This window comes from Danio rerio, chromosome 8, assembly GCF_052040795.2.
Source record: "Danio rerio strain M-AB ecotype USA chromosome 8, GRCz13ab, whole genome shotgun sequence".
NCBI classification, from domain to species: domain Eukaryota; kingdom Metazoa; phylum Chordata; class Actinopteri; order Cypriniformes; family Danionidae; genus Danio; species Danio rerio.
In genome coordinates this window covers 36,873,044-36,892,508 of record NC_141028.1, presented here as the reverse complement: position 1 = coordinate 36,892,508, position 19,465 = coordinate 36,873,044, and the positions used below count along the sequence as shown (strand labels likewise).

The 19,465-nt window shown below is 35.0% G+C and overlaps 2 protein-coding genes across 36 annotated transcripts in view; one reads left to right on the top strand and one right to left on the bottom strand.

Annotated features, from left to right (window-relative positions):
• The window catches only part of LOC141375838 (uncharacterized), a 488,480-nt gene that overhangs the window by 179,146 nt on the left and 289,869 nt on the right, over nt 1-19,465 (top strand). For 4 of the 34 annotated variants that reach the window (XR_015944757.1, XR_015944758.1, XR_015944756.1 and 1 more), the window contains one exon: nt 5,460-6,234. The exons of 29 other annotated variants lie outside the window; for them this stretch is intronic. The gene's annotated coding sequence lies outside the window, so the exon portion shown is untranslated. Of the gene's footprint in view, nt 1-5,459; nt 6,235-19,465 lie in introns of those variants that run through there. One more of the 34 variants, XR_015944759.1, reaches the window with a different exon arrangement.
• LOC141375829 (E3 ubiquitin-protein ligase RBBP6-like) lies at nt 6,103-9,236 on the bottom strand. Of its 2 annotated transcripts, XM_087265042.1 has the most exons (7): nt 8,903-9,236; nt 8,613-8,709; nt 8,434-8,509; nt 8,206-8,294; nt 8,069-8,129; nt 7,827-7,966; nt 7,470-7,731 (listed from the first exon to the last, which is right to left on the bottom strand). In XM_087265042.1, exons 1-7 carry the CDS (start codon nt 9,060-9,062, stop codon nt 7,557-7,559), a joined length of 798 nt encoding a protein of 265 aa, XP_087121168.1. In that variant the 5' UTR covers nt 9,063-9,236; the 3' UTR covers nt 7,470-7,556. The 2 variants fall into 2 exon arrangements, with proteins under 2 accessions (XP_087121169.1, XP_087121168.1); XM_087265043.1 differs by lacking the exon at nt 8,069-8,129 and having other exon boundaries at nt 6,103-7,731.

Genomic DNA, 19,465 nt, shown 5'->3' with positions numbered 1-19,465 from the left:
TGCGTTGATTAACTATTACTATTGGTGTATATATTTTACAGCCAGTCTAGATCTCATTACGTCCTCTCCCGAGTATATAGCCGAAGTTTTTCTTAGTCGTTTACATTAAAGAATCTATTATTTACTTTTTCTCTCTGTATCGCGGCTGAGTGTGCGCTGTCAGCTGAATATAGGCTTAAATTAAATCTAAAAAGCAACTAGCCTGCGAGCTAATATTTGTTTTTGTTTTTTTTCGCATAACAGCCAATTTCAACCGCGAGGAGATACCAACAGCTTGATATGCAACATTTTCTAAAATGTTATTTAGCTTGGAATAAAAACAATTCACAAAAAATGATTTAGTGTGTGTGTTTTTTTAAGATTGGATTAGCCTATTTCACAGTGTGTAAACATTAGAAATAATAATTAGGCTAAAATACAGTAGATTACCCCTTCATTCAGATATATGTCGTTGTTTGGGAAACTCTCCCCTGGTCTAGAAGTTTCTCTTGCTTCTTATCTGCTCCACAAGCGCAGCACGCTTCTTCCTCTGGCTCTGCACCAGGGCTGGGTTTCCCAAACAACAACGTAACTCGCGGCAGAAATATCATAGTACAATGTGTCGTTTAGGAAAAGAATGATGTAGTGACGAGTGTGTCCCAAAACCTGTAGTTTCTCTGTCACAGATCTATTGTTTGACCCACATTAGTTATAACGTAAAATGCCCATAATGATGCTCTAAACGAGGTGGTAACAATTTCTTTAGAGAGAGAGAAAAAAAAAACATTATTTTATTTGCAAAGTATATTGTTTTACACAATCACACATTTAAAAAAAAAATCTATCATAGTTTTGGTGAAAACATGCACTTATATTCCATATTAATTGAAATATATATAACGGCACATATAAGACCTATTTTTGTTTCCTTTACAAATATTATTAAGAATTTCATTTCTAATTTCATATATAAATCATTAATGGTTGTAGGCCTAATTTACAGTAGGCTATTTATTTAGAAATAGAAAAAACTTTTTAATATAATATTAATTATTATTATTATTATTAAAGTAGGATATTGCAAACAATATGCAAAATAAATGCAAACAATATTCCATGACTCCCAATATCAATTGCTACGAGCCTAATATAGAAATTTTAATTAACACGTAGTTCAGTCCATAAGTTGCTGTGAATAGAAACAGCCTATATAAGCCTACATTACCAGAAGTTGGCCTATAGGTAAAAGGTATATAACCGGGGATTTTGTGTCAACCTTGCTTGTGAAATATACTCAAGATATACCCCTGCCCTCATCTCAAACAAAATGTTTGGCTATTAATGAAGCAGCCTGTCTGAGGTGTTAATGGGGCATTGCGCTTTAACCGAAAACAACAACAACCCAAAAGCACTAAATTGGTTCCAGGGGTTGCTTCAGAAAATTGCCTAATAATAATAGAAGTAGTAGTAATAATAATAATAATAATAATAACTACTGGCATGTTTATAACTAAAGTTGTTTTTACTTCGGTTGCACCACATGCTCTTAAGGCAAACCGTAGTTAGTAAGGTCATAAGCTCTCCGTAAAGCCATACATAGTTGCATTAAATCACCTAATATCAAATAAAAAGTGTTTCAATCGTTAAACTGATTTAGAATTCTGCAACTAATGCATCTACATATAACTGTTCTTTGAAAATTTGCTGTGAATGCACACAAATTACACAAAGTTATCAAAACATAAAACTTGATTTTTTAAATATTCTACACGTTAAAGAAAAAATAGCAGGGAGAAAAAACCCAGTCATAAAGAAATGTATGTTAACACAAAACATTTCTTGAAACAAAATTAAACTCTTCATTCACAAACCGAAAGAAATGCGAGATTTAGGAAGAAAATAAGGCTGTGAATAGAGGGAGATCATCGCAAGCTCCTCGATGTAAACTAATCTCACCGTCATCTCTTTTCTACCATTATACATGGGGGGAGGCTGCGGTAAATTTTTAGTTGGAACACAGCGTTAGGTTTAAACTGAGTGAAATGCTGCAACACAGAAATATTTAGTAGTGCGTACATTGTAAATTAGTGTCCCTTTAAGTCACAACTAGGCTTCATTTTAACTTACACACTGCTGGTGCAACTGGCCCCATGTAATCAAAAAAGGCTGCATATTAATAAGTGGGTCGCGGGTTATAATCTAAAAGCTATTGCCAGTCAAACACAGCACAGCCATTACAGCAAAATGGAGAGATTTAAATGTACATATTGCACATATGGAATTATCCACTCACTGCATGTCGTCTACCCTGATAAACATGCTAATTGTCTTATTATTATTAATATTATATTGTATGCACTTATGAAATTAAAGTTTATAGAGCCTGGTTTATACTTCTGCGTTATGATCGGCGTAACCCACGGCACATGCAACCCGCGTAGCTGTTTATTTTACTTCTGCGCAATGTCTCTGTTGGTCTGCATTAACACTTTCAAAACGCTAGTTGGCAGTGAGGTGTTAATGTTCCTCTGTGTTGAGTTTCTTCGCTGTTGTTTTGTTTTTTCTAAACGCTTCCTGAACATGCAAGTGACTCAAACTCGCTCATTTTGAGGCTGGAACCGGCGGACGTGGAACAACTTTAACTATGAGATAAACACAAAACAAAACTTTCTATCCAGAGCTCCTTCATGGGACTCCACACGTGTAAACAATCGCTCTATTGGGCTCGCACCACTCGCACGGCTCTTGGTCCCGCCCCCAGACTTGTCAGCGCTGCCAAGCCGACCAATCACGACCATCAAACAAATCACGACCTTGCGCTCTGTGTCGTTGCGACTTGTAGTTACATTTTTTGAGAGGTGCACATCATCGACGCCGACGGCAAATAAACAATGCTTAAACATTAAAATGTGCTTTTAGAAACTTAAAATATTTATGTTTCTAATATTTAATTATACATTTGCTGTGTTTAATATAGGGGATAGAATAGCATACAGTATATAAAAAAAAATTTTTTTGTCCTTTATACCGAAATAGGCCGGCTATAAGAGGAGGCGCTCTATTAAACAAGCAGAAACAGCACAGACTGTTCACTCTGCATGCATGTGAAAGAAATGAACAGAGAAAAATAAACAGACGATAAATAATAGGCGACTCACCTTACGTGCCGATATGCCCATTTATTTAATTCATAACTGCCACTAATAGCTATGCAAAAGGGAACCTATTTTGAGTGTTTGGCATGTAGTGACAGATTTTCAAATATTTGTAACCTGGCCTATAATAAATAATAATAATTATTGATAAAGCAAGTTATACTGCTATCAGGTGATGTGTTTCATTGACTCGATAACCTTAATATTTTGTAGTGTGTGCTGTGACGCGATTTTCATTTCTTGCAATGTGCGCACGTTTAAGATTTGAGGTAATAACATCGCCATGATAGTCAAAGAAATGTAAACATTCTTTTTACCCCAACACAATTTAATAGGGCGCTATAAAGGCTAAACAACTTCATTCTTATATTTGTTTAATTTTTGCAGCCTGGGGCTATACTTCTCACCATCTATTGTATCTTTTCTAAAGCATACAGTATAGTGTAAAAGCATGTTTATTACTAAGAAAAAAGAAAATGTATTTTTTAATTGATCACATCACATAATCTACTGTAGGCTACATTACACATACAGTAAGGGCTGCTCTATTATGGGAAAAATCATAATCACGATTATTTTTGTCATAATTGCAAACAAGATTATTCAAAACGATTTTTCAGCTGAAGTCAAAATTATTAGCGCTCCTGTGAATTTTTTATTTATATTTTTTTAATAAATATTTCCAAAAGGATGTTTAACAAATTCAGGATTTTTTTACAGTATTTTCTATAATATTTTTTTTCTTCTGGAGGAAGTCTTATTTGTTTTATTTTGGCTAGAATAAAAGCAGGTTTAAATATTTTGAAACCTATTTTAAGGTCAATATTAATGACTTGCCCAATTATCCTAATTAAGCCTTTGAATTGTACTTTAATCTGAATGCTTGTACTTTGAAAAATATATAGTAAAGTATGTGCTGTCATCATAACAAAGATGAATGAAATCAGTTATAAAAAATTAGTTATTAAAACTATTATGTTTAGAAATGGGTTGAAAAAAAATCTTCTTTCCATTAAACAGAAATTGGTGGAAAATGGTTGCTAATAATTCAGGAGGGCTAATAATTCGGATTTCAACTGTATATATGCAGTTATTTTCCTCCCTGTAAATGAGCAAAGGGAAATATGTACAATAGAATAAAAATATGAAACAAACTGTGCTTTAAGCATCTTATAAATGAATAAATGATCACTGAACACAGCATTTTGACACCTATTTGACCATTAAAACGCTCACAGTAAGATAACTTTAGATGTGTGTACTCTGCTCGTCTAGCCTAAGTGCACACACACAGCAGCATGTACAAATCAGATTATGAAAAATGATGAAGAGCATGCTTTTCCTTTTATCCTTTATTTTTAGTTTTTTTTTTTGTTTTTATTTACACATTTTTTTAAGTGGTGAGGACAATATTCACTGGTTCCCCCCTCCTGTATAATAATTAAATGTTACATTTTTAAGAACTTCACAAATAGCCTAAATAACACTTTTCAGTATCAGTGATAATATAAATAGTAACTAAAAATAATAATAATGATAATAATAAAAAGAAGAACAAAAAATATTAGCCTATTGATAACAATATAAGTGAGATGTTGAGGAAAAAACAGCGCAGGCTACTAACTCTCCACTGTTTTTGGTAAATTATTTGACAGAAAAGCTAACATGCTGACACATTGTCTGGATTAAGCAGACCTAGTTGGAGTCGCAATGTTTCCAGCAGCACTCAATACACGTTCAGACTTTCTATCGCAGTGCTTGTAGCGCAAATGCACAAATGCTTTTTCCTATGCTACATTTCTCGTCAATGTCTTCCATTTATCACTTTCTCTTTTGTATCTGGCCATTTTTAAATAGGGCTCTGCGATATCTGGCTGACAAAAAAATCAAAAAATAAATTTTAATTTTTATAATTTCATATATTTTTATTTTATTTTTTGTGCTCATAATATTGACCTTTGCAGTTTTTACATTTTTATTATTCAGCTAAACTAAAAAACGGAAGACTTTCTCCAGTGGAAAAATATAATAGGGAATATTATGAAATTATTGATTGCCTTTTTTTAAAATTAAGAAAAGTCTTTACATGGAAAGGTCATATCACTTTCAATAGTCCACAATGATTCAAAGCAGCTACTGAAAGTTATACTCGCATATGTTGCTGTTAAATCATGTAGTTGTGTGATGTATAACCATGGTGTAAGTGCACACCTAAGGATTAACCTTTTTTCCAAGAAAGAGACTTTTAAACGATATTGATGAACAGTTGATATGATCTATTAAAAGTCAGTGATGCTAACAGTTAATCATCTTGTTTGCTTTCAGGCTCTAGCACTGGCAGAACAACCTACATGAGAAGACCATGGACAAAAGCAGACGTGAAGGCTGTAATGAGTTCAAAAGACTGATTATTATTATACACATTTTCATTTTTTTTCCTTGTCACAGAGTGACAATATTTAACCATTTTCAAACCCACTTCTGTTCCATGCCAGTGCTTCACAGTCCATCATCACTCTAGGGTAGTCTCTACATTGCTCTACAGTTTGCCTCTGCTTCTCAACCCATGTCTGCCACTACTCCACAGTCTGGTACTGCTCCACAGTCCAGGTCCACGTCTGCTTCATGAGCCTGGGCAATACCCATCACACAAAAATACATAACCCACAAATGCAGTCCCTCAGACTAAACATTTACAACAGTGTTGAGTAGCAAAAAGACATGTTTTTTGTTTTTTATTTACATGTTTGAAAATGGTCAAATATTGTCACTGTGACAAAAAAGTGAAAATGTGTATGATATTAATTAGTCACATTATAACACATTATATTACTGTCACATTACGAAATTTAGTTTTTAATCTGTTTTGTGTTCATATCATTCTGTATGTATCATTCAATTTGTGGAATCAAACTTTTATGTCTAGTTTTATCTTTTTTTCTTTTTATCTATCTTTTTATCTATTTTTATCCATCTATTTTTTTGTTCTTGTCAGAGCGATAATAGTTGATGCATTTCATAATAAAATGTATATACATGTTTAGTTCCCCTGCTGTTTTCCTGGACTTCAAAAGTAAAATAAAAAAAGTTTATTTTTTTATTTCTGTCATTGAGTGGCAATGTTTTGTATTTGACAGTATTCTAGTGCACTACCATGTTGTGTTCTAGTATAAATATTTAAATTTGAAAAAGAATAATCTGTTGAACGACTTAATTAAATCTTAAAATACCATTAGTTTGTTTATAAGCTGTAATCATTCATTCATTCATTTTCTTTTCGGCTTAACCCCTTTATTTATCAGGGGTTTCCACAGTGAAATGAACCACCAACTTATCCAGAATATGTTTTACGTTGCGGTTGTTCTTCCAGCTGCAACCCATCACTGGAAAACATCCATACACACTCATACACACACACTACGGACAATTTAGTGTATTCAATCCCCTGTACCGCTTGTCTTTGGACTGTGGGGGAAACCGGAGCACCCGGAGGAAACCCACTCCAACACAGAGAACATGCAAACTCCACACAGAGTTCACAGAGGGGAACATTTGTGTTCTGGCCAAGTAAAAGAATAAAATAATGAATATGTTATCGTACAGTTGTGCTTCTGGTTGTTCATGGTTGAAGGTTCTTTGCCAATTATGTTCTTTTTTTATCTGAAGTTGCCTTTCAAAATATCTACTGTCCTATAAAATAAGAGCAAAAGCCCTTAAACAATTAACTCTTCATACTTTAATGTTAAAATGCTGTCTTTTTCAGGTTATTGTTCAACAGTACATTAAACAGATTGTTTAACTGATACAACACAATAAGCCTACAGAATTGTTAAATCAAAAGTGTATTATAAGCAAAATAGTATTTTGTCATTTAAGAAGTGACAGGCAGAACCTTAGCAACTGAGATGGGTTTAGCAGGTGTCTAGCTGAGGAAAGCCAGAGTCTGTTCTGTTGTCACCCTTACTGCAATGGCAGAATAGTGTGATATGTAAAATGTGTTAATCAGTCCTTTTAAACCATGAAGGGGCTAGGTTTGTGTGTAACATGTAAACAGACCTTGTAAACCATGATTTTGTCTGTCCCCATAAGCCTGTGAAATGTCACATAGTTAATTTGAGTGTGTTGTGAAACTAAAATTGCTGTTTTTAAGCGTTGTTTGCCTTTTGTAGCTCAAATAAAAATTTTTGGCACAAGTTTTATGTTCGTAGGATGTTGGCAAAGGTATGTCCCCGTAAACCACCAAAAAGTCACATTGACATCATAAACCATGTATGCCTGTATGTGTGTATGTGTGTGTTGCACTGCTGGAGTGAAGGTTAACCAGTCCACACAGTTCATGCGGCTATAATCTTTATTATCTTTTATTAATAAACTATGTACAATATTTACACGTCGGCTCCAGGTCTCTTGGATGAAGGTCTCTCAGCGACGTGGTCTCTTCTGGTCGCCGCGCGTCTCTGGTGAAGATGGGGAGCGGGACCGTTTCCCTCCGGCGTCCCGGACCGAAGATGCCGCACCTGCTGAGGACGAGGAGGGCAAAGGCTCGGTGTGGCAGGAGAAGGACGGCCTCTTTCTCTTCTCAGCAGCATAGGCCTCACTGAACAGATCGAGCGCAAACACACACAAGCAGACATCATGTGAGATTTGGACAAACACTAGAACATGCGGCTATGCCAAGTACAGTTTACTCACGCGTCTATGATGGGAATGACGTATCGGCCGCTGCCGTCTATCATGACTCCCTTTCGGTCTGGGTCGTCCACCTCCAACAGGAAGCTGCGGGGAATCCCTGTGCTCTTCCGGATGCGCTTGTGCGGCGCGGAGCGGCTGCCCTGTGAATTGAGGAGTGACAGTCAAACTCTGAGCAAACAATCTGACTGATGAGGACAAGAGCTCAAGTTCACAGCAACCGTGAGCTTGGAAAACCCAGTTACCACATTAGTGGGGCAGTGCCTAATGTGGTGTCCCGGGATCCCAAGCAGCCTCATGGCCTCACTAGTGAACATCAGAACCATGAGAATCAGCTCAGACATCTCTCACAAAGCAAACCTGTCAGTGTCTGAACGCTCACCTGCTGGAGTAGTAGCACAGGCTGGACTGGTACATCACCGCTTTCAGCTTGTCCTCCTCTGACGCCTTTGCCTCAGCCAGATTCTCAGTCTGTTTCACAGGCATTTGCACATTTGAATCTTTTTCACCCTCAACCCTTCAAACAATCTCAAATCTCCCTAAGAAGCTGAGTGCGTGTGCGTATATTGTGTGCTTTACATTGCTATTGTGCTATTCATTTGTTCAATACCTTCAACAACTGCTCCAGTGAGAGGAGTGAAGGATCAGCTCTAGGTGAAGGTTCACGCCAGCGTCCAGCTTGATGTCTGCAAAACAAAGGAGCTTGTGTGACTAAAACACCAGGGACAGACCAGGAGTCTTCATATAACATCTAACAGAGGACGCGTGTGCTCATTTCACAGCACTTACCCAACAAATCTTCTGTTTGAGGACTTCAGTCCCGCCGCAGGGATCCGTCTGATGATGACCGACGTGTTTTTAGGGATGAGAGCATCATCTGTGTATTCTGACAGCAAAATAAAATCAGAATCAGCACATAATTATGGAGCACGGTATACTTTGAGAGCCATTAGCCTTTTAAAACAGCCAAAACATCCCTACATGTCAGCATCAGCACCACCTTACAGCTTCCAGAAGTGTCTGATGTAACGCATCTAATGTTAGCGTAGAACAGTTGAAGTGTCTTTTCCTCAACTCACCTTCATCAGTCTGGGCGTTGCTGATCTTCAGCTGGCAGAACTTCAGCCTCTTGCTCCTCATGATCTGCCGCTTCAGCTCCCCCGCGCTGATGTTGAGGCCTTCAAACTGGAGCGAGTCGTAGGTGAGTCGACTCTGGAACCTGTAGTGAACACAAGACATACTGAACACAAACACAAAGCACAGCGTAATAAAAAGGGTCAAACCTGAGTGATGGGAACAGCAGGCGATCAATCGACGTATCCAACGATCAATAATATCGATAATCTGGAAAAATTGTCACGGAGGACGCAGAGATCAGATGCCAATCGACACAGCGAGATTCAAACAACAGCCACAGGACGGTTGTCATGGATGCTGATGATGAACACGTGACGCATGCGCTGTACAACTTCCGGCAATATTATCATTATTAATATTAATTTTATTGATAGTAGTAGTAAAATCATTGCGATAAGTATAATAAAATAAACAGCAGAACAGTTGGCCATCTCTGAATAATACACAGCGACGTTTCCCTGCACGAACGATTCAGGCCTTCGCCAAGAAGACTCGGGTGAGTCGATGATTCAGGGATTGATTCAACTGTCCGTTCATCCTATTGGCTTCTTTGGCTGAATGAATCGTTCAATGCTTTACTCAAATAAAGCGGCCTCTTGCTGCCACCTATTGGGGGTTTGCTTTTTTGTTTTCAAAAGTACTTTGACACTTTTTTAAAGGCACCTTTAAGTTCATTTTTGCACAAAAGCTCGTCTCTGTGCGTTCTGACCGATCGCCCGGTCCCCACTATGTTTTGCCTTTAAAAGACTCAGGGGGCGTTGCTGATATGCCTAGTGCAGTTTTTTCACTGATCCCCACCTTGACCATTTACCTGAATTGAGTGTGTAAGTGTGTGTCGGCGCACTGCTCTATAGCGGTCCTGTAGTCGGATGGCGGTACTGCACCCTGACACACACTTGACGCAATTCACACACTCTGCCTACTGCACATGCGCAATCTCATAAGTGAATCCGACTTTAATCAACTTAATTAAGATCTATCATCAAATTATTCGAATTTTTGGGTAAGTTAGAATGTTTTTCACCATCATAATGTAATAAAATAGGTTATATGACAAATACTTATGTTGCATATTTTGACAGTTATCAGGTATAGTTAATTAAATGTTTTAACGAATTTCCTGGGTGTTTTAATCGATGTTGTTTCAAATTACGTATTAATATAACACTGATAAGACACAAACTACAGTTCGGTATGTAATTTAACTTGTTTACACGAGTAAAAGTTACTCGCGCTAATGTGCTAACGTGCTAACTGCCCGGTGCTACGTGAGTCAGAGGCCGGGGTGGAGTGCATGAGCCGCGGTCAGACAGTCACCAATCACCGGGCGGCTAAATGGATCGACGGAGGATAAAACCATTAAAAGATGCGGAGAAACACATCACCAGCTCCACTGACAAGACCCATTCACTGGAAACCGAATATATAGAAGGTTACTAAGGTATGTTTTCATAGTTCTTGTATCGTACTTTTTAAATGGTTAATTGCTTTAAACATTTAACGTTAATCCTGAAATAACACTATTATATACTATTTATACGTTAATGTAGTAATATAACGTTAGAGGTTATAATTAAAATGTGGGGCTATCTGGTCCTAGAAATGTACTTAATTTATTGTTCTATGACGTGTAGAAACGTTTTATTTTAGATAAATAATTATAATACATAAATGTTCACTGTGTGTGTTTTATTTATTTATTTGCTGTCAACTGGTAGCCTTTTACAATAAGGTTAAATTAGTTAATGCTGGTTAATGCATTTACTAACATGAACAATAAATAATACTTTATTACAGTATTTGTTCATGTTTGTTAACTTTAGTAAATGAAAATAAAGTTGTTCATTACTAGTTGAACACGCACAATGCATTAATTATTGCAATGCATTATTACTGGTACAAGCATGAATGTAGATTTGAATAATGCATTAGTAATTAGTAAATGTTAAACTGATTAATAAATGCTGTACATGCATTGTTCATTACTAGGTCATGTTAGTAAGTACATTAACTAATAAAACCTAATTGTAAAGTGTGACCTGTAAACAATCGAAGTGGAAAAAAAGTTCTTTAAAACTGTCCTAAGAAAGAAGAACAGGTGTTCAATAGTATTAGAACAACATTGAGGAAAGGTTCTGATCCACTTCAAAAGGTTTACTGTATTTATAATTCACACACAGAGAGGATGCTAATGTGAGGTTTTTGTAGTTTTTGAACCCTACACATTTCATTAAATCTTTTAGGTCAGAGTTTGCGTTGTCCACATTTATTAAAGGAAGTTTTGTGGTTGAGTACAAATGATAGAGCTTGTGGAAGCAAAGCATATATGAGATATAATAAAAATACTGTCTTTATGTTTGACTTTATATGGTAAAACAAGAACAGGTGGTTAAGTGTTTTCCCCAATTAAATGTACATGTATATATTACATTCATTGTGTTTGTATTCATGCCATAGTTTAGCTTTTTATTGCTATGAGAGGGCATAATTAAAATGTTGCTTGCTCTTTTCTCTTAGTTTTGCAGCATTGATGCCGATCATGAGGACGATCAGCACCCTAACTGCACTGTCAGTAAGATCGTTGTTCAGAGAAAACCTCATTTGTGCCTTTTTGCAATCAGGGATATTTTCTTTGGAGAGGAAATAACGTTTGACTATGGCGCATGTGATTGGCCTTGGAGAAAGGTTTGACATTTTGATTACTTAATACATTAATCCTTAATACATTCAGCAAAGCTAAGAGTTTTTTAATGTTAATATAGATTAAGGGTAAATCTGTTCAAAAATAAAGAGTTTGCATCATCCATAAGAGATAATGAAATCAATCTCTTAATATCTTCTTCTTGTCTTAATGGGTAAAAAAGTTTAATTAATTGGGTAATGCTTTACTTTAAAGGGGGGTTCATAAGACTGTCATGAAAGCTTTATAGTCATGACATGACTTATATAACAAAGCTGTTTTTAAATAGCTTTCATTGAAAGATGCCCATATGACTGCAGAAGAAAACTGCTCCGACAACTCTCTGATGAGGTATGTTTATTAGTATTATTATTATTAGTAGTAGTAGTAGTAGTAGTAGTAGTAGTAGATGTTGTTGCTGTAGTAGTGCATTTAATTGTAATTATTTAACTTAGTGTGTGTCCTAATTTATGAACATATGCAATAGTGTAACATTGTGGGGACCAGAGGCATGTTAGAGAAGCTGTGAAACACACTTAGTCCTCAATACACACACAGTACGGTCTGACATAGTGGGGACCAGGAGCCCTGAGTACTACTGTCTAATTATTATTTTGTGTTTTTTATATTCAGCTTTCATTGAAGTATGATCATATGACGAGAAGAAGAGAACTGCTCTGCTCCAGTAGGAGACCCACAACCCTCTGATGAGGTGTGTTTAAATTTAATAATAATAATAATTATTATTAGTAGTAGTAGTAGAAGTAGAAGTGTGTGTCCTAATTGGTGAACGTATGCACTAGTGTAACATTGTGGGGACCAGAGGCATGTTAGAGAAACTGTGAAACACACTTAGTCCTGAATACACACTCAGTACGGTCTGACATAGTGGGGACCGGAACCCTTGAGTACTACTGTCTAACTAATATAATTTTTTTTATTTTCAGCTTATATTGAAGGATGACCATATGACAGAGGAAGAGAACTGCTCTGCTCCAGTACGTGACCCACAACTCTGATAAGGTGTGTTTAATGTTGTTGTTATTTTTATTAGTAGTAGTAGTAGTAGTAGTAGTTGTAGTAGTTGTTGTTGTAGTAGTAGTGCATTTAATTGTAATTATTTTCTTAATCAAAATCTAGAAATGAAATAGAGTGTGTGTCCTAATTGGTGAACCCATGCACTAGTGTAACATTGTGGGGACCAGAGGCATGTTAGAGAAGCTGTGAAACACACTTAGTCCTGAATACACACAGTAAGGTCTGACATAGTGGGGACCGGGACCCTTGAGTACTGCTGTCTAACTAATATATTTTTTTTTATTTTTTTTATTCAGCTTTGCTGAAGTATGACCGTATGACAGAAGGAGAGAACTGCTCTGCTCCAGTACGTGACCCACAACTCTCTGATGAGGTGTGTTTAATGTTGTTGTTATTATTTTTATTAGTAGTAGTAGTTGTAGTAGTTGTTGATGTAGTAGTAGTAGTGCATTTAATTGTAATTATTTAACTTAATCAAAATATAGAAATGAAACAGAGTGTGTGTCCTAATGTATGAATGTATGCACTAGTGTAACATTGTGGGGACCAGAGGCATGTACCAGAGGCATGTTAGAGAAACTGTGAAACACACTTAGTCCTGAATACACACAGTAAGGTCTGACGTAGTGGGGACCGGGACCCTTGAGTACTACTGTCTAACTAATATATATATATATTTTTTTTTATTATTCAGCTTTTATTGAAGGATGGAAGGATGACCATATGACAGAGGAAGAGAACTGCTCTGCTCCAGTAGGAGACCCACAACTCTGATGAGGTGTGTGTATAATAATAATAATAACAATTATTATTATTATTATATTATTATTATTATTATTAATATTATTAGTTGTAGTAGTAATAGTAGTTGTTGTTGTAGTAGTGGTGTATTTAATTGTAATTATTTAACTTAATCAAAATATAGAAATGAAACAGAGTGTGTGTCCTAATTGGTGAACATATGCACTGACATTGTGGGGACCAGAGGCATGTTAGAGAAGCTGTGAAACACACTTAGTCCTCAATACACACACAGTAAGGTCTGACATAGTGGGGACCACGACCCTTGAGTACTGCTGTCTAACTAATATATATTTTTTATATTCAGCTTTTATTGAAGGATGACCATATGACAGAGGAAGAGAACTGCTCTGCTCCAGCACGTAACTCACAACTCTGTTATTGCATATCAGATTTAACGAACCGTTTACTACGGATTTCATGTAATTTTGATAACTGTGCATTAATCAGATGTCATCAAGCTGCTGTGCCGTCAGCCAATCGTTGTATTGCTGATAATGATTTTGAGGATCGATAGATCTGTCACAACACACAGTCACAACACCTCTCAGATCAGTTTAATCTGATTCGCAAACTTTTTTGAAGAACCAAATTAGCCTAAGATGAGTTATCAAGATTAAAAGATCCAGGATCTGTAATATATTCTTAGATTATTTAAGCGAGGTCCGAAGAACAGACCCCTGGACCCTTGAGTACTACTGTCTAAATTATATTTTTCAAAATAAAAATTATAAATTATATATAAAAATATGTAAATATTTTTTATAAAATATTTATAAAATTATATATAAAATATATATTTTTAATTATATACAGTTGAAGTCAGAATTATTAGCCCCCTTGTTTATTTCTTGTGCTAAATTTCTGTTTAATGGAAAGCAGATTTTTTAAACACATTTCTAATCATAACAGTGTTAATAACTCATCTCTAATAACTGATTTATTTTCTCTTTGCCATGATGACAGTAAAAATTATTTGACTAGATATTTTTCAAGACACTTCTATACAGCTTAAAGTGACATTTAAAGGCTTCACTAAGTTAATTAGGGTAACTAGGCAAGTTATTGGAGGGATAATAATATTGACCTTAAAATGGTTCATAAAAAATTAAAACTGCTTTTATGGGGGGCTGACTTCAACTGTATATACTTTCATATATATATATCATTTCATATAACCATCATTATACAATAACTTGACTAATTACCCTAACCTGTCTAGTTAACCTAATTACCCTAGTGAAGCCTTTAAATTTCACTTTAAGCTGTATAGAAGTGTCTTAAAGAATATCTAGTCTAATATTATTTACTGTCGTCATGGCAAAGAGAAAATAAGTCCATTATTAGAAATGATTATTAGAAATAGTTATTAAAACTATTATGTTTAGAAATGTGTTGAAAAAAATCTTCTCTCCGTTAAACAGAAATTGGGGAAATAATAAACAAGCTGTCTAATAATTCAGGGGGGCTAATAATTCTGACTTCAACTGTATATAAAGAGTTTCATTGCAGAACGAGATATATCCATTTAAAAAAAATGTTGGTAATTTTGACATTATTTTTCAGGACATCAACAGTCAAGTTCATTCACAATTTTTGTACATTAAACTATAACTTGAGCTCAGTGAAGGCCAGGAACACAATATTTTCAAATCCAGGATATTTTTTATTTAATTTTATGTCTATAATTAAGTAAAAAAAGACATGCCAAAATGCTACATATTAATCCAACCCACATTGTCAAACATGGAATAATATATGCAAAGATTGATTAATAATAATAAGATTCTAAGTTAGATTTGGCCAGAATGTACACAACATAACATAACATAACTTTTTTTTTTTTTTTTGCAAAACGCTACATCCACCTTAGGCTATATTATACTACATTAATACCATTACCAAAAGCTAGTGAATCAATGTTTTGTTTGATAAGTAAGATTAAGTTAGTTAGATAAATGACCTTTAGCTTGGTACAGAAAGAGTGGGGGGCGGCTCCTTCCACACCGCTGCAGAAAACCAAACCTGTATGATTAGAGCGGGCGGAGCTGAGTCCGTGACACAAACTTGCCTCGCTATGTCATATTTAATGAATTATTTCACTGTAATAATAATAATAGCTTATTTATTTGGTTGTGAAAAAGCTAAACCGTTTTCTCCATAACAACATGTGCCCTTTAAGTTCCTTTGTAATAAATCAACAACAACAAGAATTAATTTTAAATAATAGGTGCAACCACATAAATAAATCTTCAGATAGGCTACTCAGCTACATTTAAGAAATTATTTAAAAAATAAACTTATAAAGAACACTTGCAGACAGGTATCTTGTGATGGGGAGTAGGAAAAAAGGCGCTCCTAGGCCTTCTCTTGACATCAGCGGAGACTCGTTCCCTGCTGCATTTGTGTATTGTTGACGCAGAAGTATCTTATTCTGGTCCACTTTTGTGGCCTTTTTATAATTTTTTGTGAAGTTGAAGACTTCATCTTCTATCGCTAAATCAATGAGCAAACTCTGAGCACTTCACCGGCGATGACTCTCTTCCCAGGGGATGCTGAGCTCGCGCCGCATCCTGAACGCTCTCTAACTGTTATATCGCACTTTGTAAAGAAACTGGTCTGACGGATATTGCGTTTTGTGAAAAAAAATACGTTTTGTACTTGGCCTAAAATGTGCATTCTTAAATGTTATTAATGGCAGCAATTGACACATAGATTAAGGTACATCTGAACAGTGATTTCCAATAATAAAATCCAAATGTCAAAAAATGCCGTTTATCGCATTTTGCAACCAAACTCTTCATATGTATGTGTGTGTTATGACTGTATGACTGCAGAAGAGAACTGCTCTGTTCCCACAACTCAGTTTTTCTGGGACTTGAAAACAGACGCTCAGCAGATTTTAAAGGGGGGAATCTTGATCAAATCGTGGGTTTACACACAAACATGTAATACAGTGCCAGATTTTCTGGATGTTATATACACATTTGTATTTGCAAACATATACCATATTGTTTTAAATGATGTATTTTTGTGTGGGTTTTTACATTCAGAGAAAGTTACAGTGGATCGTGATTTTGGAGGAGGTGAAGTCCAATCTAAAAGGTAAAAATATTATTTATTTTTCTAATCAGATTTTTTCTTTTTTCAGAATGTTTATTTTTATCATGATATGTATGTGCTATGTTTGAAAACTATTTTTAAGCTACCATCACACGCTTTTACCCATTAAAAAGAACAACACAAAATCAAATAAATATTTTGGTAAGCTTTATGCAGAGAAGTCAACTCTCAGACTTGATTTTTACTTTCAGAGTCCCCTCAAGTATCATCACCATGGTACAGTGTCTGTGAAGATAGTGATGCAGACCCAGCATTCACAAAAAAGAGAGGTATGATCATTAAAGTTAATTTGTGACTGACTTGTGTTATTGTACAAGTCCAAATGCACAAGCTCATTTACATAACATGTAGGGTAAAACAGGACAGAAGCACATTACTTCCATGATGATTTCAGTACAGTTGCACTTGATGTCTCATTTCATGTTAGTTAAACAATATTGCTAAATACTTTGGAAAAATATACTAATTGCATATCTGGTTACACTTTATTTTGATAATTTACTTTACTACTACTACTAACTACAAGTAACTGCAACTACTTGTCAACTAACAGTATTAGACTGTCTGTTAGAATCAACACTGCTAATGCTCTACTAAATTTATATAAGAATTAGTCATATTGTACTAATTTTGAGCGTAACCTAACAGTCTGCTGTACTATTTACTGAGACCAATGAGAGTTGGTTTTATTGAGGTAACCTTAACTGTCAGCTAATACTCTACACTCTAAAATTAATAAAAATAAGTAATAATAATTAAATTAGCAGTTTTTCATAATTTGTTTTTATGAAATCTGTTTGTTTCTGCTTTTGAATTGCATTATGGGATCTTGATCTTTCTTCCAACAACTTTTAATCTTAAAAAGTAAAAAAAAGTGACTTTTTGTTTGGGTTGTTGTTGTATATTATGCTACAGAAACCTTGTAATAAACTGCCGGTACATTTTCTGTTATTCTAAAGACTTATTTATCTCTATATATTATTTCTTATACATTATATTATTTCAAACTACTAAAATGTCAGTAAAAGGCACTTTGTTAAACTGTAGAGTTGAATTTTCAACATCAAAAGTGCACAGAGCAGAGATCAACATCCCATAATGCAATTCACCACCACAAAAAAACAAACAAAAAAAAAACACTTGTAAATCACAAAATACAGGAACTGGTAATGAACAGATATCTGTTACAGTGTAGTGTTTTGAGCTAAACTTGAGCTAACAGTCTGCTAATACTCTACTGATAATCAGATGAGCGTTAGTCTTATTGAAATACTCTAATACATAATACTTTACGGTGAGATAATTAACGTAGTTGCAGAGTTACGCATAGTTAGAAGAATGTCTAAACTGGACTATGGAATAAAGTGTAACCCCATTAACCAGATTTGGAGTTATTAGGAAGTATTTTTTAATCCATCTCCATCTTAAGTATTTTTAATAATAGGCAAGACATATTTTTCTAGCATTTTCTATCACAATATTAAACTAACATAACAGCACATGTTGTAAAAATGACTGAACATTTATGCAACTAAAACCACTTTTTTATATTTTAACCACCCATAGGTCCCATAAAGAGAAGATCCTGGAGCAAACAGGAAGTACATGCTGTGGTGAAAACTGAACCATTGGCTCTAAAAACCAGAGATTGGTCAGCTTTGGATTTTTATATTAAAAACTGAATCTCGGCTCTTTAGATAAAAAATCTGAATAACACTTTTATAGTAAGTATACACTATACATCATTAGTTTAGCACTAACTCTACATTAATAGACTTTAGGAAGCAGTTTATAAATACAGCTTCAAACGCTGTATTCTTGACTTGACTTAATTCTATTTTCATGCTTTGTTACTGATTCATTTTTCATTACTATATTATGTATTGCATTATTTACAAACTATTTGTATATAAGAGTAGTTGGTGGTTTTTAAGATAATTCAGAATGAGTTATTAAATGATTAATAAACTATTCAAATGAGCATTTATACATGTTATATTCAGGCATATAGTAATTGTAACCATGTGTGTTAGTAAATGCTATAATAACACAACTTCATGCAGTTTTGTGACCTAAGGACTGTTTATAGTTGATAAATCCCTTATAAATGTCAATTTAAGGCTCAGTATCTAATGAACAATAAATCTTTGCAATCTTATTTAAAAAATTCTGTAAAGTTTAAACATTGCAAAATAAAAATACAACATCATTTCAAAACAACAATTAACAATATGACAAGATTCATTTCAGTGTTTCTGTGATGTTTGCACTGTACAGTAATTTTATATTTTGATAAGATTGCAAAGATTTATTTTTCATTAGATAGTTTCATTTGTGTATCTTGAAATTAATGGAAAAAAAAAAAATATATATATCTTCTTTGGCCTTAGTCCCATATGATTGCGGGGTCGGCTCTTTTTGGAACAAGGCCTTCAGTTTTAGACTTGTCCATATGATAACGACTTTTTTACACCTTCCGGCCAGCCTGTCATATGGGCCTGTCACACTCATACACTAGGGACAATTTAGCCTTCCCAATTCACCTGTAGCATGTCTTTGGACTGTGCCTTTGCACCCGGAGGAAACCCACACGAATGCAGGGAGAACATGCAAACTTCTCACAGAAATGCCAACTGAACCGAGGTTCAAACCAGTGACCCAGTGACCTTCTTGCTGTGAGGCGACAGCACTACCTACCGCGCCACTGCTTCACCATATATATATATATGTATATATATATATAAAGCTATAAATCACTCCCCCTTTTAATTTATTTCTTTTTTTCTGTGTAGAATATAGCTGAGATTTTAATTGTCATTTATAAGGGATTTATAAAGCATCAATAGTCCTCACTTTAGATTAG

Bases quoted from the DNA above. Each gene is read 5' to 3' on its own strand.
- LOC141375829 (XM_087265042.1), bottom strand. From the start codon at position 9,062: ATGTCTTGTGTTCACTACAGGTTCCAGAGTCGACTCACCTACGACTCG. The intron at 7,967-8,068 runs GTAACTGGGTTT...CTCAATTCACAG, and splicing joins GGCACTGCCCCACTAATGTG to GGCAGCCGCTCCGCGCCGCA. The intron at 7,732-7,826 runs GTGAGTAAACTG...CGATCTGTTCAG, and splicing joins GTCATTCCCATCATAGACGC to TGAGGCCTATGCTGCTGAGA.